The sequence below is a fragment of the Corvus cornix genome, chromosome 13, assembly GCF_000738735.6.
Source record: "Corvus cornix cornix isolate S_Up_H32 chromosome 13, ASM73873v5, whole genome shotgun sequence".
In the NCBI taxonomy this organism is placed as follows: Eukaryota; Metazoa; Chordata; class Aves; order Passeriformes; family Corvidae; genus Corvus; species Corvus cornix.
Window position 1 is genome coordinate 2,646,961 of NC_046343.1, and position 25,987 is coordinate 2,672,947.

Consider the following 25,987-nt stretch of genomic DNA (forward strand, 5'->3'; position numbering starts at 1 on the left):
AATTGGACAGGCATCTGTCTGAGATGGGAGCTGGACTGAGACCTGGCCAGGCTTGGAAACTTGACCAAGGCTTGCACTTGGGTGTTGCTGTCACATCTGCCGAGGGAGGACAAGGTGACAGTGAGATGATCGTGTGTCCCGCTTGCTGCAGGGCCTGACGCCCTGTTTGCCGAGCTTGTTTATGACACAGCTTGTGTCCACACCTGAAAGTGTTCCCAGGAGTGCACTGCTGTTCCTCAAGTCATTAAATCAGCTTTCCTCAAAGCACATGGAACGGGCATGTGGCCTCCTGTGGCCCTGCTGGTGAGGTGTCTCTGCAGAGAGCACGCTGGGCACCAGTTGTATAACCACCCTCCCACTCCTGCCTTGGGCTGTGCCAGATTGCTCCTCAGTGTTGCTTCATTTCACAACCTTTTCTCAACAGGAAAATATTCTTGCACCCTCCATGACAGTGATTGAGCTGTATCTGCTGAAAGATGTCAGGGCTAGTGACCTGAAAAGTGTGTGCTTGCAGAGTGGTGTCATCAGAGTGACACCAGGGCTCATTTTCTGTCTTGGAACTGAGTCCTTAGGTGAAACTTGTGTTTTTCAGAACTTTGTACTTCCCTCCATTAAAAAAATTAAAAGGAAAGGCTCCTGCTGGCTCCTGCCACATGGAGAAGGGGAAGATCTAGGTTGGTTTGTATGGGATGCTCACTTGGGTTTGGTGGTGGTTCTTGTCTTTATATAAAACTCATCCTTGCACACAGTGTCAAAGGTGAAGTTTGGTACTACAAGAAGAAGAATATATCCACATCTTCCTGGGCTGCTCTGCAGCAGTGAGCCCATTTGCAAATGCTAGATGTGGGAGTGAGACATTGAGCAAGAGAGATGGGAATTTTATTTTAGTAGGGATGAAAGACGTAGCCTTAAGTGCTGGAAATCCCTGGAGTTGGGAGTGATCCACTCATCAACTCCTGGTCAGGGACATCAGCAGTGTGGGGGTGCTGGACTCCGGAGCTGCAGGACCTGAGTGCCGTGGTGTTGGTCAGGTGCAGGAGGGTATCCCAGAGCCTTCCTTTGGCTGGATGGACCCAGGTGCTCCCATGTCACATCACAGAGCCAAGCAATGCCTTGAGGGATAAAATGTGAAATCCTGTCTTCCCTGTCTTGGCTAATTTTAGGTCCCTGGCAACTTCCACGTGTCGACGCACAGCGCGACGGCGCAGCCCCAGAACCCCGACATGACTCACGTCATCCACAAGCTCTCATTTGGGGACAAGTTACAGGTGAGTCCTGAAAATTCCCTGGCTGTAGGGGAATGCAGTGAGAGTGGTTTAATATTAGGTATTTTGGTTTCATGGCAGGGCTGTGTGTCCCTGCAACGTAAGCTCAGTCTGGGAGAGTTCACAGCTGCCACCACTTCAGGGAGGAGCAGTGTCCAGTCACAGAGGAGCTGTGCTGTTTTCTTCTGAAACTCAAAGGGCTTTTGGAAAACTCTGTGTGGCTCAGCAAAATCTGGTTTTAGTATGAACACAGAAAACAATCCTTTCTGCCTTTGTGGAGGAGCAGTGATGCACTCAGGGAAGATGTGTGCTCGCTACTGTGTTTACCACAGCACCAGTCAAGCTCTTTTTAATTCACTTCACTGTACTTGTATAGCAGACACCTATTAGTCAAATTTGTTCTGTGAAACACAAGTCAGACTTAGCACTGCCAATTCCCTGCTGGGAAGAAGCTGAATGTATGCATTTGCCCAGTGGATAGAGTTTCACCAGGTGTTGCAAGTTATGTAATATTACCTGATTTCTCAATAAGGACAGATTACAGCACTTCTCCAGCCTACTTCCAAGGAGCTGGCCTCGCAGGTGGGAGTTCCACATGTGCACACCCAGCTTGAGACTCACCCTAAACATTGCTTACCCATAGTCTCTCTGTAATCTTCTTTCCTCAGCACAGACGTCTCATTAGTCTGCTCCTTGTACACCCACTTCCAAAACCCTTTTTCATGCTAACAAGTCTAAGCGTTGCTTTGTAGTCTTCTGATTCTGCTCCCGGCTTCTTTTAGCAAATATCTTGTGTGGGAACGGGGAAATATTAGCATATAAATAAGCTTGGCTTAATGTCTGTAAAGCACACTGAGATTATGAAAAATATTAGGTAAGTGCTAATAGGGAGTTGTGCAGCCTGCGTGGGAAATCGGCGCTCTGAGGGAGCATTCCCATTGTTTTATCACGGAGTCCTGGAGTAAGGCAGCTGCAGTGTGAATCAGCATGAAGGAGGAGCCTGGACAGACCAGCAGCAAGTGTCTTCTGTGCTGGTGGTGAGAAACCTGTCTAGCAAACGTGGAGTTGGCTCCTGATTCGGGCAAGTTCAGATGAGTATTTTCAGAGTTCAGAGTAACTACTCATCGTCTGCATGCACAAGGAGGGAGCACGTAGGTGCTGCTGGTCCTGCAGGCAAACAGCAGTTCAGCAGCACAAATTAAAGAAGGATGTGTTCACCAAACAGGTGCTACCACCACTGCTACTCAGCAAGCAGTGAGAGCCAGCAAGTGTGGAGAGCTTTAAATCTGTCTAGAAGCACCTTTGAATACTTCGGGCTGTCTCCACCTGCTTTGATGTAATACATGCTTATATTCCTTAAAGAGTGTGAGGAGCTCCTCATTCACTTGTGTCATGTGCTGGGAGTTTGTTCTTTGTAGGTTGTTACTGACTCTGCCACAATGATCCACTAAGGGACAGGCTGCATTCTCCAGAAAAACCAGTCTCTTTGAAATAGAGATTTAAATGTCATCTGGCTCTGAATGAGCTTTGAGTTTTCATCAGTACTTTGTGCACAATTGTGGCAGACTTTTTGTAGCTTTTTTCCTCATTTAGATGAGATCATAAATGAAACCAGTGAGTTCCTGCATGTGAGATAACCCAGTTAAGAGAGAGATGTGGAAGTAGGAGATGATGCATTTTTAATCATAATTTCTACTGAGTGCTAGATTAGGAGAGTTGTCTGCCCCTGACAGTGAAAATGCATCATCTTCTGCTTTCTACATCTCTCTCTTTACTGCATTACCTGACATGCAGGAACTCATTAGTTTGAATTTTAGTCTCATCTACACGAGGGAAAAATCTACCAAAATCTTGAAGTGGACCTTAGAGTCTCTGGCCCAGATATTCTATAAGAGACTGACTTCATAGCTCTACCAAGAATGGAACATAACTCCCCCCTCCAGGGGCTTCTTTTTCTTCTTGGGCCTTTTCCAGTGAGTAAAGGATAAGCACAGCCTGCAGATGTAGTTTGGGAATGGTCATGGTTGTGTGAAATCCCAGCAGAGCAAAAGGCCCTGCAGCAGGATCAGCTGTTGCTTTTGCTCTGCTCCTGTTCCCAGCACCTTCCAGCTGAAGCTGAAGCTTCTTGCTGATGGTTTTGTCTCCCCAGAATTCCCATTCTGCTGAGCTGAAACGGGTTCACTGGTGCTTCCTGCATCATCCACTCTGTAGTGCTGGGAATAGGGAAATGTCCATTAGGATGAGACAGATACATCCACGTGCTGCCAGTTGTTGAGAGGGTCTGGGAAGGAGATGGCATTGCCCTGTTGGTGAGCTGAAACTGTCACACCCATGACTAAATCCTCCTTCCAAACTCTTCTTCCCTGTTGTCTGACTTAAGGTCAGGAATTTCTAGGCTGTGGAGTTCTTTGTCCTTTCTTTGTACCTTGTGAGCAGCACAACCTCTGACCTACAGCTCCTGCTGTGGGCTTTTCCCTGTCTGGAAAGTCTTCCCTGTCTGGAGAGTTCACACATGGATTATTCTGTTGGTGGAGATGAGACTCCAGGTCACAGCATTTGCAAGGGATGGAAATCCTGTTATTCTGGGCAAACAGATACTCTCAGGCCCGGGATCAGCTGCAGGGAAAGCTGAAGGGATGGCAGTGTTGGGATGTGTCCTTCCCATCTCCAAGGCTGATGAGTTGTACAAGCCCAGCTGCTCTGACACGAACCACGTTTAGAGGAGAACTCCAGAGTTTTAGCCCCAGTGTGACTTCCAGTTATTTCCCTTTCAGCCTGATAAATTAATTTCACAGTTAACTCTGCAAAGCTCTTAGGAAATAGCTCACGGTGAAAATTTCACAACTGGCCTCTTCCAACTGCAATTCCTCTAGCTTTGGAGTGGTTTTGGAGTTTCATCTTGTAAGATGTTGTGAAATCAGCTTTTTCACTTGGAACAAACCACTGTGATGATGGTCACTGAAAGATATTTGGGGTCATCTTTTACTGGGTTGAGGCTTTGTTTTCTGGAAAGGTTGAATCAGGCTGATCCCCTGGTCACAAGGTAGGGAAGCAAAGGTCAAGAGTATCAAGTCAGAACACAGTTTCTTCATGCTCCTTTTTGCTTTCCAGGTCCACAACGTTCACGGAGCATTCAATGCCTTGGAGGGAGCAGACAAGCTCAGCTCAAACCGTGGGTATTCCTGGGGATTGCAGCTCTCAGCCACCCTCTGCAGGAGGGAAAGCAGGGCCATTCATGCAACACTGGTGTATCCAGAAGTCTTTAATTTGCCTCTTCAGCCCAAATGATCCAGACATTGCTGGCTGACATTTCCATTTCCTCCAGTGCTGCAGAAAAGGCTTGGCCCAAAAGGTCCTTTGCAGTCCTTATGGAGTTTTTTATCCTGTTCCTGTAGCGTCCCTTTGCTGCTGTTACTTCCACCAGAACTTTTCCCTGTCCTTGTGTTGCAAATTACCTCTAAATTTCTACTCTGTGGATGGCGAGAGGGACATTTTCGTGGCCCTTCTTTATGCCCAGCACAAAAAGGAAATTGCCAATGCATGCTACAATTCGGTGTAGAGAGTTTTTCTCTCAAGAGTTCGGGCTCCTGCAGGATATGAGTCCTGTTTCCATTTCTTGGAACAAAATTTCTATGGCTGTTCCTGAAGCTATACAGTTGTTGTTTGGGAGTTTTTTTACCTCCAGGAGCCAAATGTCATTGTGTTACACTTGGCTAGAGGACCCTGCAGAGATGTCATTTAGAGTTCTGTTTTAGAACCATTTTAGCAGACACAAAAAATGGAATGAGCTGTTTAAATAGTGAAAAAAGAAAGAGTTAAGCAGCTTTTGGAGAAGGAAGATAAGAAAGCAAGAAAGAAATGGAAGTACACAGGTTGTGATGCCTCAGGTTTTTTTGTCAAAATGATCTCAGTGGGCTGCAGTCCCAACCTCAGCCAGTTCCTGATTTAACCACGCTGTTTGTGGTGGTGATAAAAAGTGTTACCATTTATAGTTGCAAGCAGTTAGGAAGCTTCAAATAACCCAAACCCTGGTTGAGTTGTGGTCCTACAGAAGTGGTGGGTGGCTTCTGGTGTCAGCCAGGTACCTGACAGAGTTCTGAGCAAAGGGCAGAGATGTGGGGTTTGAAGCTGTCGCTTTGTCACTGAGATAAGGAGGAGGGAGTCACCCTTTTTTTGTGACTTGCTCCACTTTGAACTGTTCTGTAGGCAGACTCCTTTCTTTCAATGCTAATGTGTCCTTCCCTTTCCTTCCCGGAGCACAGCCCTTGCCTCTCACGACTACATCCTGAAGATTGTCCCCACGGTGTACGAGGACATGAGCGGCAAGCAGCGGTACTCCTACCAGTACACGGTGGCAAATAAGGTAAAAGAGCAGGAGGCTCTCCAGGAAGCTCCTCACTGCATCCCAGGGGATGCATGGAGGATGTTCAGCCACCATTCCTTCCCCTCTTGCTCTGCTCCGTGCCCTGTGCATGAGTTTGTAGGTGAGCAGTAGCCTCTGCTGGGAGAAGGAGGAACTGAAGCTCTTCAGAGTGGGGCTTTTCCTGGTGCTGGCATTTGCCGGGGTTGGGATTGTGAGGGCTTGCCAAAGCAGGTGGTGGTGGTGCTTTCATTCCTGAGAAAGGTGTTCTTCCTCCTGGCGTTCTTGTCTGTCGGTTCAGCTGATGTGGATTTCTGTAACTTGTGTGGGAGGTATTTACAGGCTGCAGGAACTCCTCTTGTGCCAGTCAAGGTGCACCTGAATGGAAACTGTAATCCAGCTGAACACACAAAACATCACTTAGACCTGGTTTTAGCAGAACAGTCTCAGTTGTGATGGATGTATCAGACAAATAAATCAGCAGAGTTTTTAGCTTGTTACAAATGTTGATTTCAGGCATTAGGCCACTGAACTGTAGCAGCAAATACTTCACAGTCCCTGCTTTATGATGGTGAATTATCACAGCATCCATTAGTTTGGAAAAGCCCTCCAAGATCCCCAAGTCCTGCCAGTGGCCAATCCCCACTTTGTCACCCAGCCCAGAGCACTGAGTTCCACGTTCAGCATTTTAATAATTCAATGTATTGAACTGTTTTTTAAGGAAAAAAAAAAGACCCTGTTCACTTTTTAAGGTAGAAAGCATCTTTCAGTTGAAAATTATTTGCCATTCAAGTGCTTAACAAAAGTCCAGAACCTGTAATATCTAATTCCTGCTAGTTTGCCCTAACTGATAATCAAGCACACACTCTCCCAGACTAGTTCTCAGGTTAATGTTCCTGCCCAGTGGCTTTTGGGCTGGTTTGTGTGGTGTGTCCCAGGGATTTGGACATCTCCCTCTGCTCAGATGGCAATGTATTTGTTCTGCTTAATGTCACAACTGCTGTTCTGATAAGACTCCAGTGATAGGAGTTCTGAAAGTAATTTGGAAAATAGGCAGCAGGAGCTTTTGACACTTCTGTGAGCTTGGCTGCAAATTGGGGCGTTCAGCCAAGTCTGACTCATTAGGGCAGGATTGCTGGTGGGGAGAAGGGGAGAGGAAGGAAAAAATGAGGTCAGTTCTGTCAAAACTGAGGTGCTGAGAAGCGCTGCTGCCTCTGCGCTTTCTTCTCGTGGTGCTCCAGACCTTTACTCCCACACTGAGCAGTGGGAAAGAGAAATGGGAAGCCATGGGCATAGTCTGGCACAGAGTGGCTGGTGTGAGGAGATGAGGAGAGTCTGAAGTGTGGACTCTGTCTCCTCTCTTAGCTCCTCTGCTTCCTCACTTCCCACATAACCGCTGTCCCCACATGTGCTGCAGAACTCCAGTAAAAGCCCTGAAAATGACATGACTAGGGACTTCTCCTTCTCTTGTCATCATGGGATAAAACCCCTAAAAATAAGGAAACTTGGGATTTATATAAGATTACTGAAGATAAATGCTCTTTCACTAGCTCACAGAGAGCAAAATTAAACTTGCTCATGAGTGTCCTGTTGCTTGTTCTTTTTCCATCTTTCTGAAGTATTTGAGGCTGTCTTTGCCTCTTTGTGAAAGAAAATTGAACCAGGAGAGGAGATCTGAGCTGGCAGCTTATCACAGGGCTGGGGAAGGGACGAGCAGCTGGGTGGAGAGGCAGCCTGTGCCACGCTAGTGCCAATGGCTCTCCTTGCACTGCTGGGTCCCCAGCCTGCTTTCCTTGGATTTTTCTTCAGCCTGTGGATGTCTTGATCCTTGAAAACTGATATCTATCTCCACTGACAGCACAGACAAAATATTATTTCAAGAAGATGTGACTTCAGTTACTGAGTTGGTGTTGGTATTGGTGCTGGGCAGCGTGTCCTGCTTGGTGCTGTCCTGTGGCCATGGATGGCACTGGACCTGTTAGGAAACAAGTGGATTAAGGGAGATTGTCACTGGCAGTCTGAAAGATGTCTCTCTCAAACCAGCCTGGGATAATTTTTGAGCCTTTGCCAATATTTTTCTGTATACAGTTTCATCCTGGCTTTCAGCAGGAGTTTTTAACGTGGTTTGAACGTGGTTGCAGATGATTCATACTGAAAGGGCAAAACATTCCCATTGCTGGTCCCAGTGGGAAGAGGGCCTGACAGGAATGCAAGGACAAGGAGGAGTTTCCAGGCTCTTAAGAACTAAATTCCATTTGTTTGGTGAATGGTTTATATACAAAATATAGACATACATGTGATTTACAGTACCAAAACTTCACCTGCAGCCAGGCTGTTTGTATTTAAACAGAGCAGATCTATGACAGAGAATCAATGACAGCTTTTCTGTTTAGTCCTGTAACTCTGAATAAAGGTGAGAGTAATCAGCATCACTCTCTGTCCCAGCTCTTTCATCATCAGGCTGTAAAGAGCTTGTTTTCCTGGCTGATAAGGATTGGAGGTGGGCAGTCACGCAGGAATCACTGTTTGCTTCTTTCCATCTGGTCCCTGGTCCAAAACAGTGGGGTGAGGGCCAAACCCACAGAGGCAGTTTGATGGCAGACACTCTCTGGAATGAGACTGCTCACACTTTGTGCCATTTTCTCCCTTTCTTTCCCAGGAATACGTAGCCTACAGCCACACCGGCCGCATCATCCCGGCCATCTGGTTCCGGTATGACCTGAGCCCCATCACAGTGAAATACACAGAGAGGAGACAGCCTTTGTACAGGTTTATCACATCGGTGAGTTACCCTAAACCTCTCCTTCTCCCTTCCTCTGCCTGCCTTTCATTTCTCTCCTGAGCCTTTCTTGTCCAGAGGAATCGAGTTTTTGCCTCGGAGCATTGTGGTGTGGTGGAGATAAAGCAGCACGTCCCTGGGGTGGTACTGGAGTGTGAGGTGACTGTAATTCCAGTGCTCTGACAACTTCATTTAACAGCTAGGCACAAAAAGAAGGAAAATTTACCTATTGCAGAAGTGCCAGGCTCTGTCTAGGCAGGATGGGCTCTATTGCAGCGTGTCAGAAGCTTGGAAGTAAAGCTGACGTGGTGAGCAGGAAAACTGCAGTAAACTGCTCAGTAATGATGAGATCAAATGTGCAGAGAATCCAGAATGGTTTGGGTTGGAAAGAACTTGAACCTCATCCCTTTCCACCCCCTGCCATGGGCAGTGACACCTTTGAAAATACTCTCTTTTTAAAGGTATATAAATTATTGCAAAGTCTTGACCTGTCATGGTCAACAGTCTTTCTCTGGCTCAGATTATGATTTGATCCAGCATTTCCATGGTCGTGAATGTTGTTTTTGGCGATATGTAAGGCAAAAAGATCTATTTCATTATTAGCAAAGGATGTCTTTTGGAAGTGTCCTTCCAGGCTGCTCCAAGCCCTGTCGAACCTGGCCTTGGACGCTTCCAGGGATGGGGCAGCCACAGCTTCTCTGGGCACCCTGTGCCAGGGCCTCAGCACCCTTTTCCATCCCAAAGTCATCCTGTTCTCACCTAGAGAGGTTTTCCTTTGTTCAGGTGAGGGAAGGAGAACTGTTAGATGACACAGAGCTGCCTGTCCTCGCTATCTGCTGGTATTTGGGTGATTTTTACAGTAAATGGGAAGAAAACTGGCAGTGGAGATTTCACCAGCAGCCACATCTCTCCTCTCCTACAAGGCACTGAATGCAGGGCAGTTGTTTTACTCAGTGCTGCTGCTTGGCTTAATATGGGAATGCCAGTTCCAGGCATTTACTCCTGGGTAGAAGTGGAGAAGAGCTGCATTATCAAATTCCAGAGGTGTTTTCCTGACGAGTTACGTTTGGATATGTCCAGAGAGCATCCTGCAGTCCTGATCTCAGCATCCAGAACAATGCTGTGCTGGCCAAACTGCTCATTAGGCAAAGAGCTATTTAAAGATCCTCCAGAACTTTAAAAAAATGTGTCCTCAGGGAGTTGGCTTAAAATTGAAGCTGCAGTGAGCTGTGCCAGCGAGGCATGGTGGAATGCGAAGCAGTTGGTAAATTGGCTGGAGCAAAGACCTCAAATTCTGATTTTTAAACTGTTTGACTGTTTTAATTGGACGTCACATAAACAGTGTGGCGGAGTTGCGCTTCAGGTTTTTGATTTTGCAGCTTCTGATAAACAGCAAGTTCCCTTCACTGAACTTTGGACAGTGACCTCTGGAATACACAAATACCCAGAGAAGGGGACTTGGAGCAAAATCTAAATGTCGTGGTGTAAGACTTTCTGTTCTTAGCACGTCTGCTTGGCTTCAAAACATCATCCTAAAAAAGGTCAAACATCAGCATTTCACGACTTGGCATCTCATTCTGCCTCTGCTTCTTCCCCTCAAATTATGCTACCAGAGGTTTCTCACGCATCTTGTTGGGGGTGAGGCTGTGGAGGTGTTTTCATGGGAAATGATTTGATAGCTGTGATTATTCTTTAATTTTATTGTCAGCATTGATTCACTGCTGATGCACCATTGCATGCCTGTAAATAGCATCTTTGTTGAATTTGATACCCTCCTTCTGGGTTGATCTAAGGGACCACAGGAGAGGGTTTCCTTCCTGGTTGCCACAGTGACATTTTGGGTTTGTATCTCATTTGAGTTCGTATCCCATCACCTCAAAAACTGAAGTGTGTGTTTCCTACTCAGAATCCACAAACGGAACAGCAGCTCCGCTTCTGTTTGTGAAAAGATTTAAAGGTTGCTTCATTTTCATTAAATAAGAATTTCAGTTTCTCCTCTTCCCCAAAATAACAGTCCTCTCCACACACCATATTCCTCATTGGACTGAGTGTTGAATCACTGGCCCCTGCTTGAATTTCACCTTGTTCTGTCTGTAAAGTTAGCCAGGCACTTTCTGGCTGCTGGGCTGCTTAAGGAGAGTTTTACAGTTGACTTTTGGCTGCTTTGTTTGGTCTTTTAAATGGCTGTGGTGTCAAGCAGCTCACTGAGGGCCATTTCAGTTGAATGTCCTTCCTCTGGAGGCGTGAGGATGATGCTGGTGCTGGCAGTAGCTGTGTCAGGACGTCACCCAGGTGTGACAGACACTCCTGGTGTGGAGGCAGAGCTTTGTTCCAGGGGCTGGATCCTGGCTCTCAGTCTGGGCCATCTGGCCCTGGTGAGCTGCTCTGGCCCTCCTTTGGGCCGGGATTGCTGTACAGGAGGGCAGCCTTGGCTCTGCATTTCAGCTTTACAGCCTTGCAGGTGGCATTGAACAGCTTGGAAGAGGGAGCAGCGCTGCAGAGGATCAAAACTCCCCGGCCTTGCTTTCCCTGCCCTGTTTGGATGACATGATCTGTTCTTTAGCCCCTTCCTGTATCTCCAGCATGGCCTTTTGCATCACAGTTGCTCTGGAGACCAGTTAGTGATGACCAGCACTGGGCTAAGGGCCAGCAGGGATTGGGCTGGGGCGTGTGGAGTCACTGCCTGGCCATGGAAAGCAGCAGCTTGTTCTGAGCAGCAGCTGTTCAGTTTAAAAACCACAAGGCAGGCTCTGGGATAGGGGCTCCTTCACTGTTTACTTGGGCCCCTCTGTGGATTTCAGGACATTTAAATTTGTCCTGGGGATGGGGGGTGATCCTGTGGACTTGAAAGAAGCTTGAGGGGGGTGATGGTGGCAGTGTTGGAGGGATGATCCCACGGGAGAGGGGTGTTGGCTGTTCAGCAGAGAGCCAAAGGCATCTCCTGCTGCTGCTGCCAAGGTTATCTGATGCTCTTTGTCACTAATGAGTTTGCCCTCCAAAACTTCAGCACTGCTAAGAGCAGCATTCCAGCCCCGTAGCAGCATTCCCAGATCCTCTCTGTCCCTATTCTATCTCATGCCTGCTCCTTAGATCTTTGTGGTATGGGGAATTACCCTTATTTCCTGTATGATTTGAGAGGTGCTTCCTGTGCAAAGGCTTTGGTTTAGCATAAGGTTTTTTTTACTTTACATGTCGTGCTCCAAAAAGTTCAGTACTAAATAAGATTTTGTATTGTGGATCAGTGCTGCCACTGTCACTGTTCCACAAGTTTGCCTGGGGTTAACCAGACACTTGGCATAGTGTTAAACACAAGTTTTTTTGCATGTCAAACTTCACTACTTAAAATCAACTCCTCCCTCATAAAGAGAAGCCATTCAAGACCTCCTGGTTGAGGTTATGGAGCAAGGGGAAAAGTTTCACTGCTGAAAATTCATGAGTTCCTGTGAGTGGCCAGACTGAAAGAATGTTTTATCATGAGATCAGTGTAGGGTCTGGGAGGGAGAGCAGGGAGAAAAGCAGCCAAAGTTCTGCTGAAGCATTCAAAATCCAAAGAAACTTTTTTTCCTGGTGTGAGAGGACTCATCTGGCCTCTAGGTGTGAAAAAGAATTAAACTGGAAATAATGAGGGGGGGGGAGCTGGAACAGAGTGGTTGCAGGCAGAGTAATTTCAGCCCTGGGGACTGGTACTGAGAGGTGTCACAGATTCATTCCTGTGGCGTTTTTCAAGCCAAGACAGCGTTCTACCAGATGTGCTGAAAAGCTCTGGGTGGGATTCTGCAGCTTGCCTTACTAGGAATTGCTTGAGTGTCCTACTGATCCCCTCTGTCCTTAAAAGTAATTTTCAGACTTCAGGACATCCCAGAGGAGCACAGTTGTGTGTCTGACATTTGCCTTTCTGTCACCTTGCTTGCAGCCTTGCCTCCTCCTACATATCTACTCGTGTTTTCCTTCAGGCATGAGCCTGCATCCCACTCTGCTGTGATCACCTTCTGCTCAAGGTGCATTCCTCCTGTTGGATGGGCTCTCACTGCTGGGATTATTCCACATCTGTGTCTCTTCCCCTTCATGCTTTAATGGCTGGGCCTGAGTAAAACAGACCTCACAGAGCTAAACCCAGGCCATTCCCAGTCATTTATTCCATTAAATCTAAGGACGTGCCTGCTGCCAGCCTCCCATACGTATGAGAGCTGTGATGATAAAGGAGCACCGTGGGGCAGCTCCTGTGCTGACCTAGAGCCCAGTGCTGGTCACAAGGACTCCAAGCCCTTTTTTCGTCACCAGGACTCAAAGCTCTGTGTGCAGGAGGCCCCGAGCCAGTGCCAGGTGTGTGTGACTCATCCCCACTCAGCACTACAGAGCTCTGCAGATGAATTTATATATTTTTTTTCAATTCCCCAGCCCCTTGTGCTGCTGCACTGAAGTCAGATTTTCCTGCCGTGTGATGCAGAATCTGGGTGTTGGACGGGGTTTGTGTTTGTGCTGTGACATCTCCCGTCAGCTGAGCTGCTCTGAACTGAAATAACCCAGCTCCATGGTGGGCATTTTCCCTGGGAAGTCACCCTGTGTCACGTCCTGAGGGACAGCAGGGAGGGGGCCACAGGGGCAGGAGCTAGACTTGTCCCCTAAAAATCCTGACTTTGCCTCAGGCTGGTGCTCTGGTTTTAGCAGCCTTGATCTGCTGGAATGCTCAGTGTCCTGCAAAAGCCACGTTTCCTGCAGCTCCTTGTTTCACTGAGCTCACTAAATGTTCATATCTTGGTTATAAATACACATGGAAAGGAGCTGTAGTTCTCACTGCCTTTGCTCACCATCAGTGAGCTGTTTGTTCCTTTCCCTCAGCGCTGCTGCTGCTGCTCTTACGTTGTTTTTCTGTCTGTGACTTTGCCCACGGGGTGTTGTGTGGGAGCAGAGACGTGGCATGGTGCGTGTAGTGTGGCACCAGTTCCCTTCTGTGCCAGCTGTGTTGCAGTTTTATGATGTTTAGCATAGAATAGTTTGGGTTGGAGAAGATCTCCAAAGCCATTGAGTCCGAGCTGTGCCCCATCCCCACCTTGTGCCCAGCCCAGAGCTCTGAGTGCCACCTCCAGCCCTTCCTTGGGCACCTCCAGGGATGGGCACTCCAAACCTCCCTGGGCAGCCCCTGCCAAGGCCTGAGCACCCTTTCCATGGGGAAATTCCTGCTGCTGTCCACCCTGAGCCTGCCCTGGCCCAGCCTGAGGCCGTTCCCTCTCCTCCTGTCCCTGTTCCCTGCCAGCAGAGCCCGACCCCCCCGGCTGCCCCCTCCTGTCAGGGACTTGTGCAGAGCCACAAGGTCCCCCCTGAGCCTCCTTTGCTCCAGGCTGAGCCCCTTTCCAGCTCCCTCAGCCGCTCCTGGGGCTCCAGCCCCTTGCCCAGCACCATTCTCTTCCCTGGACATGCTCCAGCCTGTCCATGTCCATCTTTCCATGAGAGGCCAGAACTGGACACAGCACTTGAGGTGTGGCCTCAGCAGTGCCCAGCACAGGGGGACAGGCACTGCCCTGCTCCTGCTGCCACACTATTTTTGATACAGAAACGTTTGACTGGGTTAGTACAAACCACCTGCTGGTGAGGAGGCAGAAGTCAAACACCACAGGAGGGGAAGAAAGCCCCAGGGTGCCACCAGGCAGCGTTCACACGGAAAGTGTGATACACCACAACGTAACCTAAAAACGTTACCAGCCATGTGCTAATTACACAGTTCTAATTTCCTAACTCCCACATTTTTTTACTTCATAACTGTGATGCTCTTTCAATTTGGTCTTTTACGTTGTGTAGGATGAGGTGGTTCTGAAAATAACAACACTGGGTTGTGAGGAGGGAACAAGATACGGAGCTTATCTCCTGACAAGGGCCTGCCTTGGAAAAAGGGGATTTGTTATGAGCTAGGAGCTGAAGGAGAGACTAATCCCAAACCAGTGAGCCAGTGTAGCAGGGAAATATTTTGTATCGTTGGTCTTCTCCAGCCTAAATGATTCTGTGATTCTGTTTCCACAGGGACTCTGGTTTGACAGAATACACAGAATATTTCTGTGTTTTCGTAGCATGTGGGAAGTGAAGTAGGCTGTTAATGCTAATCAGGAGATTAACTTTTTCCCTAACTCTTTTCTTGAAAGTGATTACATGCTTTAATTTGCCCCAAGACATCTTGTGTGGAAAACTTTGTCCCACAAAGAGTTAAGTTGGCTGCTGTCAGCCGCCCTTGTCATGGAAAGTGTTAGACAGGGTGAGCTGTGGTGTCGCTGGGAGCTGGGTTCTCTGTTAGTCACTGCCCTTCACGTGCTATTTCAGTGTCTTTCGCCTGTTTGTGAATTATTATCTTGTGAAATGGGGAAAAGACTACAAGGCTGTGGTGTTTATAATAGAAAACAGTAGCAGGAAGATGTGAGCAACATCTATAGAACTTCTAGAAAGCTGAGTTAGGTGGGGTTTAGCCCAGAAAGGAGCAGTGTTCATGCTGTGGGAGCTGGGATTTGTGATGGGCTCAGGCTGTGAAGAGTTCAGGACTAATTTATTCCACTGCAGGGGATGTTTTTTGTGAATGATTCTCATGTAATTCCATCCCCAGTGCTGTCACCCAGTTCCTTCTGTGCTTCCAGAAAATACCCCAGCAGCAGGATCCCTCCTCCAAGTTTGAGCTGTGTGAAAGTTTCCCTCGTTGGTGACAAATGTCTTTCCTCTCTCTGTAATTCCAGATATGTGCCATCATTGGAGGAACATTTACTGTAGCTGGGATCCTCGACTCCTGCATTTTCACAGCATCAGAGGCCTGGAAGAAGATCCAGCTGGGCAAAATGCAGTAGCAGTGAAACTCTACCCTCGACTCCAAGGACAGGAGCAAAGATTGAGAGATCTACCACTACCTGTTTTTGTCTTTATTTTCTATTTGATTGAATCAGTATGTTTTTCTCTAATCAGGCTGTTCAGTGAAGACGTCTTCAACAAATCAAAGAAATCTCCATGCATTTCAGAGCTCTGAGAGGGAAAAATCAGTGGAATCAGGGTGTGGATTTCGATTCCCTCCCCCCAGAAAGAGAGGTTGAAATGCCATATCAGATCTAAGTAAGGATGACAGTCTGTCCTCTGGGAGGTCGCTATGGCAGTGCACAGACTAGGGAGTAGATGGCAAAGAGCTGAACTGTCTTGTGGCACTTTTTGGAGTTCTGTTGGATTTGCATGATCAGACAATCGACTTTTGTATAGGGCAAAATTACACATGAGGAAGAAATTCCACCCATGGTGCCAAAAAGGTGATGTATCTGTTGGTGAGGAATGGAAAGTGTTAGTCCCCACAGCAAACCTAAGAGACAGAGGGCAGAAATAACGTATCAAGAAATGTTCTATGCTTTTATTGAAAGCTCAGTTGTTCAGATACAACCTTTCTAATGAAGTGAACAAAGGAGAAGAGGAAGCCTTCCCCAGCTACCTTTTCCTGGGTAATCTGTGATCCCAGCAGTGGAGGGCATTTCTTTCACTCTGGATGTAAAAGTGGTTTCATTTCTTCCCACTAACTGAATATCCAGTCTTGTGTTTACAGGTGGCATGAAGTAAAAACCAAACTGAGCAACACAGTTTTATGTGGCCTTTGCTTTGAAAGGGAATAGTTGTCTTTACAGCATTAGCTTTTATTTCTTCTGTTTTTAAACACAGACCACCCAAAATGCTAATCTGGATTCTGCACTTCTGCTTTATTATTGTTGTTATTGTTTTTTTTTTTTTGAAAAGAGGTTGTACATTCTCTGTGCTCAGAAAAATGGTGCAGCCTTCTGGGTGGATGAGCACAGCTTCCCCTCTTGCTCTGTGTGTGTGTATTCAACACACCTGTCAAACACAGGAATTCTGACTTTTCAGGATTTAAGGTGCCTCCCTTTTCCTTTAAAACTCAGTCAGGCATCTTTTCTGAGCCCTGGACTGACACTGCTCTCCCACAGGTACACGGGGCAGCATTCCCACAGGCTGACCCTTGCTGGGAGTTTTCTTTGATTCCTTAAAATGGTACCTGAGCTTCCCTGTCCATTCCTTCAAGCCTTGTCTTCTGGAGCCTCCAAAAAACGGAGATGTGAGGGGAAAACTCCTGCCAGGGCTGTCTTGCATGTTGTGGTGGGCATGAGGTCACAAAAATGAGACCAAATGCCCGCCAGTACATTTTCCAGAGCCTCATCAATGTTCCTTGAGTAGTGACAGTCTCCGCATGCCTTGTGAATGTCTGAGCTGAGGATACACAAATTTTAAGTGTTCCAGGATGGATAAAAGAAGAAAAAAAATAAATCATAAAATAAAAATCTTGAACTCAGTGCTGTAAATTCTAAGATGGGTGCAGAGTTTCTCTTGGGTGATACCCATTGCCTTTTCCTGGAGGCAGACTATCCAAACTTTATGCTGTGATGATACGAATCGTTGAATATTCAGTGTTACTGTTAGAGTCAGATGCATTTCAGAAGAATTCCTGATTGTCTGTTGAAATTGTCTCGTTGCTTTGGAAGCAGGGAAGGTGTAGCCAGTTTTATCCACCCACCAAGAAGAAGCAGCCAGCTGCTCTCCCCCTGCCATGCTCTGCCCTGTAGTGACTTCGGACAAGCGACAGCACTGGAGTTTTTCCCTTGTTGTTACTCTGGACTGATTGCTCTTACTTTAGGTGTAAACTGGATTGTGTGACTTCCTGGACCCCTTCATGTATGGATAGATTTTTTTACATTTTTTTCTTTTTCCATTTACAAAAATGAACTTGAAAATGAGATGCTTGTGTTCATTTGGGGCACGTGTCCGTGTGCCTGCGAGCGGTACCCTCTGGATGTGGGATTTTCCATGACAATTGCTTCTCCTGCTGGCTGAAGGATTTCCTCTAATCCACTGTGACCAGCTGAAGCTCACAGCTAAAATGTCCTAGTTTTTCCTTTTGGATTTGGTGAGTCTTTGCTGACAGCTTGGGAACAGTGGATTACAACGATGAAATTTTTAATATTTTAGCATCTTCCTTATGCTGAGATTTATTTAGTGCACCCTTCTCCTGAGCTGGCCAAGGGGAGATCTTTGCAGTGCAGTTGTACAATTCATTTTCTGAAATTTCTCCCCCAGTACAATTTCTTTGACACAGACAAAGTGGGTTGCAGATTCCTTGTGTCCCCTGGTGTGTTATTTCCATCCTGCTCCCCATTCCCCATCTGTATTAAACTGCCTCCTGTGCAGTCCAGGCCAGTTCTCTGAACCAGACCAGTGAAATTGGTTGGTTTGTTTTGGTTTTTTTTTTTGGAAATAAAACACTTCAGCGTGCCTGCTCTCTCTGCCAAAATATCCCCTGTAATAAGGTAATAAATCACTTTTTTTTTTTTTTTTTGGCTAGATGTGGAAAACAAATTGTACTCAAGTTAGGAGAAATAGTCTGTACCTTGGTTCTCTAAACCAGGTCTAAGCCTTTGAGTGCTACCAAGCCAAGGCCACCTTCTGGGGCTGCTGGAAGTTGGGCTGAGCTTTTCCTTCAGGCGTGGCTGGCTCGGGTCACACCGTGGCACTGCATCGTGTGTTTACAGAAGAATCTGCTCTTCATCTCTCCAAATGTGAAAGCAAGGCATTTACTGCCTCTGCATCCATGAGATTTCACTTTCATTTTTAATTTTCTGAAGACAAGATGAGCTTAGTTGTGCTTTTAGATGTCCTTGCAAACAAAAGAATTTTGAGTCAGAGCAGAAGGAAAGCCTCGGTTGTAGGTGCTCATCCCTCTTCCTGACTTTGCCCTTTCAAGTCAGTGTTTTCATTGAAGTGTTTGGGTTTCCAAGAAAGACATCTCTGTAGGAAGTAAAATATTTGAAACTCCCATTTTAAACTACTCCCTGTAACTCCAGACTCCACCCTATGGTGAGAACTTGAGGCATAGAATGCTTTGCAATGGTGGAATTAAAAACTTGTAGCTCTAGGGAAAGTTATTAGGTGTATTCTAGGCGGTATCTGGACTGCTGAAGAGGATTTTTTAAAGAAAATAAAATGAAAGTGGGGTACAAAAATCCGGGAGAGATGCATCTGTGAATGTTTGATCTGATCTCTCAAATACTTGCATTCGACTGCGCTGTCAGAAGTGAGGTCTGTGATGTAGGTGGCCCTGTGTGCCACCAGTTCCTGAGTCCTTCTCATTTAATGTTCTTTCTCTGTGTGACACACGGGCTGCTGGGGCTGGCAGTGGCTGGGATGAGTCTCTGCTTTAGAAGGGTTGTTTGAAGTTGCAAGCTGGGGGTGTCAGTGAGGGGTTTCTCCTTGGAATGTGGGAGAGGGGGGCAGGGAGGAGGGGCAGCCCTGCGGTGTCTGGTACAGCGACGTTTAAAGCACAAGTCTTCGACATTTCTACAGTGGAGACTGTTAAGGAGTTCTGGCATTTGTCTTTAATTTACAACCTTATGTTAATAAACTATTAGCCTTTATAGTTCCATAATTAAAAATAAAACTCTTACGTGTTTTGATTGGCTTCTTGCTGCACTCCGGTTGCAAAATCAATCTAAAGGGGCTTTTTTCCTTTTGTTTTTAATTATGATTTCAGTGGACTGAGCATTATCACACAGTGAAATCACTGGGAGCCAGGTCACTGTGGTGAAAGTTAGCACGAGGCTCTTTTGTAATTGGCCCTGAGTCATGTCTGGACATTCAGTGCTTGGTTTTGTACAGTACCAAGTGTCCTAACCTCTCCTTTTTTAAGGGAAGGTGAGTGGACTGCGGTTGGGACTTGCTGGGTTTGGCTTTAGTCACTGTGCTCCTTGGTACATGAAATAACCCAATTTTTGTGCCCTCCTCCTTCAATGTCCATTTAGCCTTGTGTCTGAGGCAATTATTAAAGATTAAACAGTAAAGGGTTACAACACACTGAGTTTGGGCTCAAGTTTGCATCATCTTAAGAACTCAATTCCCTTTACTTTGGTGTGGGCTGGACAACATCTTTGTGAAGGAAGAGATCCTGCCTGTTCCAGTGATGGGAACTCAGATTTCCACAAGTGATGGGTGGTGCTGAAGGTCCCTTCCTCTATAAATGATAAATAAAGGCTCTGGGGAAGGTGTTTGTCCAAATCTCAGCCTGCTGCAACTCAGTCCCAAACTTTTCCAGCTTATCTTTATAAAAAAAACCCAACCCAAACCCAACCTAGCTATGTCTCAGCCAACTAATTGGTTCATTTCTTCCAATTTTCCTGGGGAATAAATCAATCTGTGTCCTGAAAATTTGAATTAGGACCACGTCTACTTGAAAGGGAAGTGGTTTGTGCAGGCGAGCTGGTTTGTGGGGACCGGGATGCAGGCGACAGTGACACAGGAGCAGGGGCTGGGTAGGGGAATTTGAACTTGGCAGAAGTCCCAGGCAACTGGTGTCCCTTTGGGCTGAGGAACATGGGACTGGTGTGACTGGTGTCCCTTTGGGCTGAGGAACATGGGCTGGGCTGTGGAGGAGGAAGCAGTGGAGTGTTCCTGTTTTCACCCTCGTTCACCCTGCCAGTGTGTGCGCTGGCCATGGAGAGAAGGAACTGCTGCTGAATAGGAGGGGACGACTGAAAGGGAGGGTGCTCAGGTGGGTACTGGGGGTCAGTGCCCAGGCGGGTACTGGGCATGATGCCCAAATGGGTACCAGGAGTTGATGCCGGGTCGGTACCAGAGCATGACGCTCAGGTGGGTACCAGGGGTGATGCGCAGGTGTGTCCCAGCTGTATCCCGGCTCTGTTCCAGCCGTGTCCCAGGTCGTTTCCAGGGATGATGCCCAGGTGTGTCCCAGCTGTATCCCGGCTCTGTTCCAGCCGTGTCCCAGGTCGTTTCCAGGGATGATGCCCAGGTGTGTCCCAGCTGTATCCCGGCTCTGTTCCAGCCGTGTCCCAGGTCGTTTCCAGGGATGATGCCCAGGTGTGTCCCAGCTGTATCCCGGCTCTGTTCCAGCCGTGTCCCAGGTCGTTTCCAGGGATGATGCCGAGGTGTGTCCCCGCTGTATCCCGGCTCTGTTCCAGCCGTGTCCCAGGTCGTTTCCAGGGATGATGCCCAGGTGTGTCCCCGCTGTATCCCGGCTCCGTTCCCAGGTCGTTTCCCGGTCTCTCCGGGTTTGTCCCCGCTGTATCCCGGCTCCGTTCCCAGGTCGTTTCCCGGTCTCTCCGGGTTTGTCCCCGCTGTATCCCGGCTCCGTTCCCAGGTCGTTTCCCGGTCTCTCCGGGTTTGTCCCCGCTGTATCCCGGCTCCGTTCCCAGGTCGTTTCCCGGTCTCTCCGGGTTTGTCCCCGCTCGGTCCCGCTGCAGCGCTGACCCCCGGCCGCCAGGGGGCGCGGCGGGCGCGCGGCTCTCGCGAGACGCGGCGGCGCTGGCGGAAGCGGAAGCGCTCGTGGCTCCTCTTCCGGGCGGGCGGCGCGGCGGCGGCAGCGGGTGAGGCACCGGCAGCCGCCATCCGGGGCCATCGGGGTCATCTGGGGCCGGCCCCGGCCGGCGGAGCCTCCGCGGGGCAGCGGCAGGGAGCGGGAGGGGGCTCGGGTGGCCGGGGACCCGCGCGGAGCTGCGGGACGCGGAGAGCTCGGTCTCCGGGGGGAGCTCGGCCTGCTTCAGTCTGTGCTTTGCTGGTGCGGTACTGAGTTAACACAGCCGAGCCCTGCCAGTGTGTGCGCTTCAAAATTGCGGAGTTGAGCAAAAAGAGCATTTAATTTATCCTTAATTTGGGTTATCCTTTGGCATGAGGATAAATAGTATCCTTACAGGCAGTCCTGTAGCGCAGTTGTTTAGGAAAGGTCGGAGATATATCGGAGTTGTAGAGGTGTTACCTGTGCACGTTGGTAAGGAGCTTTATTGAGATGCAGGAGCAGTGCGAGTTCCCTCTGCCAGCCCAGAAGATACATTTTTATAAATGTATGTAAACGGGAGTGGTCAGGATGCAGGTGTCCTGAGTGCTGGGAATGCAGAGGTTTGGATGGGATGGTCTGATGTGCACGTGTGTCAGTCGCAGAGTCACTGTCAGGGAAGAGCCTTCAACTTTCTTTTGGACTCCAGGATATGAGGGTTTGTTAATCAGTGGTGGCATTAAGAATAGTTCAGATCACTCTTTTATGCCCTAGCAGACTCTGTGGGCGTGGATGGTGAAGTGTAGTGTGTGTGTGTTGTGAGCAGCTCTCCAACTGATGGGGTTTTTTTATGCAGCCAAAATGAAGTTCAACCCCTTTGTGACCTCGGACCGCAGCAAGAACCGCAAAAGGCACTTCAATGCCCCCTCCCACATCCGCAGGAAAATCATGTCCTCGCCCCTGTCCAAGGAGCTGCGGCAGAAGTACAACGTGCGCTCCATGCCCATCCGCAAGGACGACGAGGTCCAGGTACTGCCCTGCCCCAGGCTGCTCTGTCACACCTGAACTTCTCTCTCTGTGGAGTTTCCTGGAGGAATTTCCCCATGGAAAGGGTGCTCAGGCATTGGAACTGCCCAGGGAGGTTTGGAGTGCCCATCACTGGAGGTGTCCAAGGAATGACTGGAGGTGGCACTCAGAGCTCTGGGCTGGGGACAAGGTGGGGATGGGTCATAGGTTCGACTCGATGGGCTGGGAGATCTTTTCCAACCCAAATGATTCCGGGATTCTCCTTCCGTATGTAGCCTGTGCAGAAGGGAAGCATGGCACAAATTCACATTGGTGCTGGAGCACTGCCCTGAGCAGTGCAGAAATAATCCAAGTTGATTGAGTTATGATTTGGCCTGTTGAGTGTTCCTTAAATTCACTTCAGTGACAAGGAAGATAGCAGGAGCAGAAAGGTGCTGGCAATTTTGCTGCACTTCAGTTTCTTACATTGACTATTATGCTGAATTAAAAACTTTAGCAAGAAAGCACAAAGCAAAGAACGGGGTTTTTTTGTAGACTGTTTGCTACCTATGATATTTCAAAGATTGGGTTAGAAATGAATCCAAGTTAAGTGGCTTTTTTATATAGTACTCAATTATAGGTGAAAAGTTAGGGTAAAAACTATTGAAAATTGAAACCTGGCTGAAAGCTACAGAACTCCTTCATTAGGGTTTACTGCAGGGAAAATGGGGGAGAAGCACAGTTCTGATCTATTTTCCATGTTCGTGATGCTGAAATTGGCAAGTCCCTCCTGTCTTTGTGGCTGCGTGCACAAGGAGCAGAGTTGGGGTTTCAGCCTGTGCAGCTCAGCTGGGTAATTCAGTCGTGGTTTGTAAGGTGGGGTGGCTGTTCAAAGGGAGGTTGTGGAGCGTGGCTCAGTGTGTTTGCTGTGTTCAGGTGGTCCGAGGACACTACAAGGGGCAGCAGATCGGGAAGGTGGTGCAGGTGTACAGGAAGAAATACGTGATCTACATCGAGCGCGTGCAGCGGGAGAAGGCCAATGGCACCACCGTGCACGTGGGCATCCACCCCAGCAAGGTACGGTGGCACCTGGGGTCTGGCACCTGCCAGCAGAGCTGGGGGGCTCATGGGCTCTCTGGGATGGGTGGAACTTGGCACCGAGTGCTGGGGATGCTTCTGGGTGAGGGCAGCCCCCAGGATCAGCAGATGGAGCAGCCCTGGGGGTGCTGGTGGGTGAGAGCTGGACCTGCCCCAGCCCTGAGCCCCCCGTGCCCTGGGCTGATCCCCCGGCGTGGGCAGCAGGGCAGGGGGGGATTGTGCCCCTCTGCCCCTCTCAGGTGAGACCCCACCTGCAGAGCTGCCCCAGCCCTGAGGCCCTGCACAGGAAGGGCCTGGAGCTGCTGGAGAGAGTCCAGAGGAGGCTCCAGGATGATCCGAGGGATGGAGCAGCTCTGCTGGGAGGAAAGGCTGCGAGAGCTGGGATTGTTCAGCCTGGAGAGGAGGAGAAGCTTTGGGGTGACCTCACTGTGGCCTTGCAGGGCCTGAAGGAGCTACAGGAAAGATGGATGGGACAGGGCAAGGGGGAATGGCTTCACACTGCCGGAGAATAGGGTTAGATTGGATATTGGGAAGGAATTCTTCCCTATGAGGGTGTGGGGGCCCTGGCACAGGATGCCCAGAGAAGCTGTGGCTGCCCCTGGATCCCTGGAAGTGTCCAAGGCCAGGTTGGACGGGGCTTGGAGCTGCCTGGGACAGTGGAAGGTGTCCCTGCCCATGGCAGGGTTTGGCACTGGATGAGCTTTAAGGTCCCTTCCAATCCAAACCATTCTGTGGTTCTGTGAATAATGAATGGAGATGCTGCATCAAGGAAAGCATTTTGTGTCATGGTGTCATGAGCAGAGAAGTGAGTTGAAACCAAGAACTCCTCGCTGTTTCTAGGAGTAGAAAGCTGCTGGAGACTTTGGGATCTGGCTGAAGTGCTTCTTTGAAGAGATTGATGTTTTCAAAGCACTAAACAGATCATTTAGAACAGTCCTTCATCTTTGCTGTGTGGCACTTGCACTGGCTGAGGTGTTGGCAAGGCTTAAATAGATGCTCAGAATTGTGATTTGCTCTTGCAGGCTGTTGTGAACTGAATCTGGGTTTAGCCTGAGGTGTTCAGAGTCGGTGAAAACCAGGCAAAGCCTGTTTAGATCATAACAGGAAACATTTCAAACTAAACACAAGAACTTGCCAAAACCTGGTTTGAAGCAGATGAATTCAGTCTGCTTCAGCCTTGCCATGTGGGCACAAAGATGGAAGTGTTGGTGGAAAAAATCCAGTTGTAACAGGTTTTCTGGTGTAAATGGTTGGTGTGTTCAGCAGAGGGAGGGCAGAATTATTCCAAAACATCACAACTTGTGTGCAGCAACAACATCTGACTGACAAGGTGACATTGTGGTGGAGCCAGTGCGTGTACTTGTGTGCTGAATGAGAGAAATGGAATTTTCTGCTGGTTCTTCACTCTGTGAAAATTTTCATTAATTGGGAACTAGGTCTTGATAAAGCTTTGCATAAAGATTCTGGTTATTCGTGCAAGAGGAGCAGAGGAATGTTTAGTTACCAACGTGCACTGGGCTGTGTGAACAGTTCCTGCCTCTCCTGGGTAAAGAGGTGGAAATTACAATTAAGAGAGACCTAAATGCACAAGGAACTGAGGAGAAGTGTGCCTGTATGGGATTTCTAGGATTTGATTGTTGTCTTTTCCAAGTAGTGCTTTCAGTAATACCAACACATCGATTTCTTTGCCAGTTTGAGGAGGCAGGAACAGAAAAGACGGGGAGCATGAACAGGAATTGTTGGAGAAATTCTTGCCTGCGAGGGTGGTGAGGCAGAGGGTGCCCAGAGCAGCTCTGTGCTGTGGTTCCAGGTGGATTTGGCATCGGTTGCTGTCCTTGACCCTGAGCAGGGACCCTGAATTCCTTGTGCTCTCCCCAGGTGGTGATCACCAGGCTAAAGCTGGACAAGGACCGCAAGAAGATCTTGGAGCGTAAAGCCAAGTCCCGCCAGGTTGGCAAGGAGAAGGGCAAGTACAAGGAGGAAACAATCGAGAAGATGCAAGAATAGATGGTTTCCTGTTTGACACCATTAAAAAACTGCTAAAATTCAACCTGTTGTGTGCCTTCTCCTTTAGAAAATACTGATGTGGTGTGTCCTGCTCAACATAGCAATATTCCTTGTGTTTTGATGATGGTAAAAAATACTCATGCTAAATTAAAAGCTTTTTATACCTGTTTTTACTTTTAAGAAAACTGAAGGCTTTTTTCCCTGTAAAGAAATATTTCAGCCAACCTTAAAAAGAGCAGTGCAATCCTGAAACACCCATCTAGCAGCCATCACACTCCTGTCTCATCTTCGATGTGTCCATGGTTATAAATGATCACGTTAATTCTGTGCACTCTGTACATTTAATATTTTATCAGACATTTGAACTAAGCTAATGCTGGCTGTGCATCTCTAATCCTCTTAAATTACACTTTTTCACCAGCTTATCAATTTGACAGTTAAAGATAACATTTTAGACGTTCTCCAGGCACGTTGTGGCCAAACACAGCACTTGATTTGCTGTGTCGTCTCTTCAGGTCTTATATTAATGGCAGAGCTTGAGGACAGAGGGATTTACGACCAGTGCTCATGAGTTGAAGTTTGAGAAGGGCAAGGGTGAAGCAGTTTCAGTGCTGTTGGTGGTGCTATTTTGGATGAATTTTCTGTGGGAGGAAATCTTTCCTGGCACTTTGTACCTCCGTAATTGAGAGCTGCTGCAGTGTGTTGAAAACAGCCCTGCAGTTAATTTACTGGCTCAGTGAATGGCCCTCTGATTGCTGGTACAGAGAGAAAGAAATTCATCTGCCTGAACAACAATGGAATCTAAAAACGGATGCTGGGAATCAAGGAAAATTGCATTTTAGAAGCCATTCTAAAGCAGCACGACGGTGGAGCTGTGTTGGGTGGGCTGCGAGTGGGTTTCTCATGTAGGATGGGAGGTTTTGTCCTTCCAGCTCGTGCCGCTTAATACGAGATTGCTTCACCTTGAGTCGGTTTGAGGAAGTCCATGGGACTCGTTCCTTACCGGGCCCTTTCCAGCTGCGGGGCTGGTGCGGAGCTGCTTTGTGGGAGCGTGTCCCGCACCCCAATTTCCTGAGGAGCTCAGAGCCAGCCCTTACCCGGCAGGAGCTCCGTGTCCTCTTACCCGGCAGCCTGTTTGGGCCCGGCCGGCGGTCCCAGCGCACCCCGCAGCCCCGGCC

General features: G+C 48.2%; 2 protein-coding genes across 2 annotated transcripts in view; both read left to right on the forward strand.

Moving 5' to 3' along the window:
* ERGIC1 (endoplasmic reticulum-golgi intermediate compartment 1) overlaps nucleotides 1-18,875 on the forward strand; it is a 58,441-nt gene extending 39,566 nt beyond the window's left edge. The window contains exons 6-10 of the mRNA XM_039559475.1: nucleotides 1,164-1,268; nucleotides 4,377-4,437; nucleotides 5,528-5,628; nucleotides 8,285-8,407; nucleotides 15,118-18,875. Coding sequence (XP_039415409.1) covers nucleotides 1,164-1,268; nucleotides 4,377-4,437; nucleotides 5,528-5,628; nucleotides 8,285-8,407; nucleotides 15,118-15,225 — 498 coding nt within the window. The 3' untranslated portion in view covers nucleotides 15,226-18,875. The remainder of the gene's footprint in view (nucleotides 1-1,163; nucleotides 1,269-4,376; nucleotides 4,438-5,527; nucleotides 5,629-8,284; nucleotides 8,408-15,117) is intronic.
* Nucleotides 18,876-20,732: 1,857 nt separating this feature from the next.
* RPL26L1 (ribosomal protein L26 like 1) lies at nucleotides 20,733-24,852 on the forward strand. The gene is made up of 4 exons (XM_039559869.1): nucleotides 20,733-20,793; nucleotides 21,556-21,728; nucleotides 22,641-22,781; nucleotides 24,681-24,852. Exons 2-4 carry the CDS (start codon nucleotides 21,561-21,563, stop codon nucleotides 24,807-24,809), a joined length of 438 nt encoding a protein of 145 aa, XP_039415803.1. The 5' UTR covers nucleotides 20,733-20,793; nucleotides 21,556-21,560; the 3' UTR covers nucleotides 24,810-24,852.
* The last annotated feature ends 1,135 nt before the right edge of the window (nucleotides 24,853-25,987 follow it).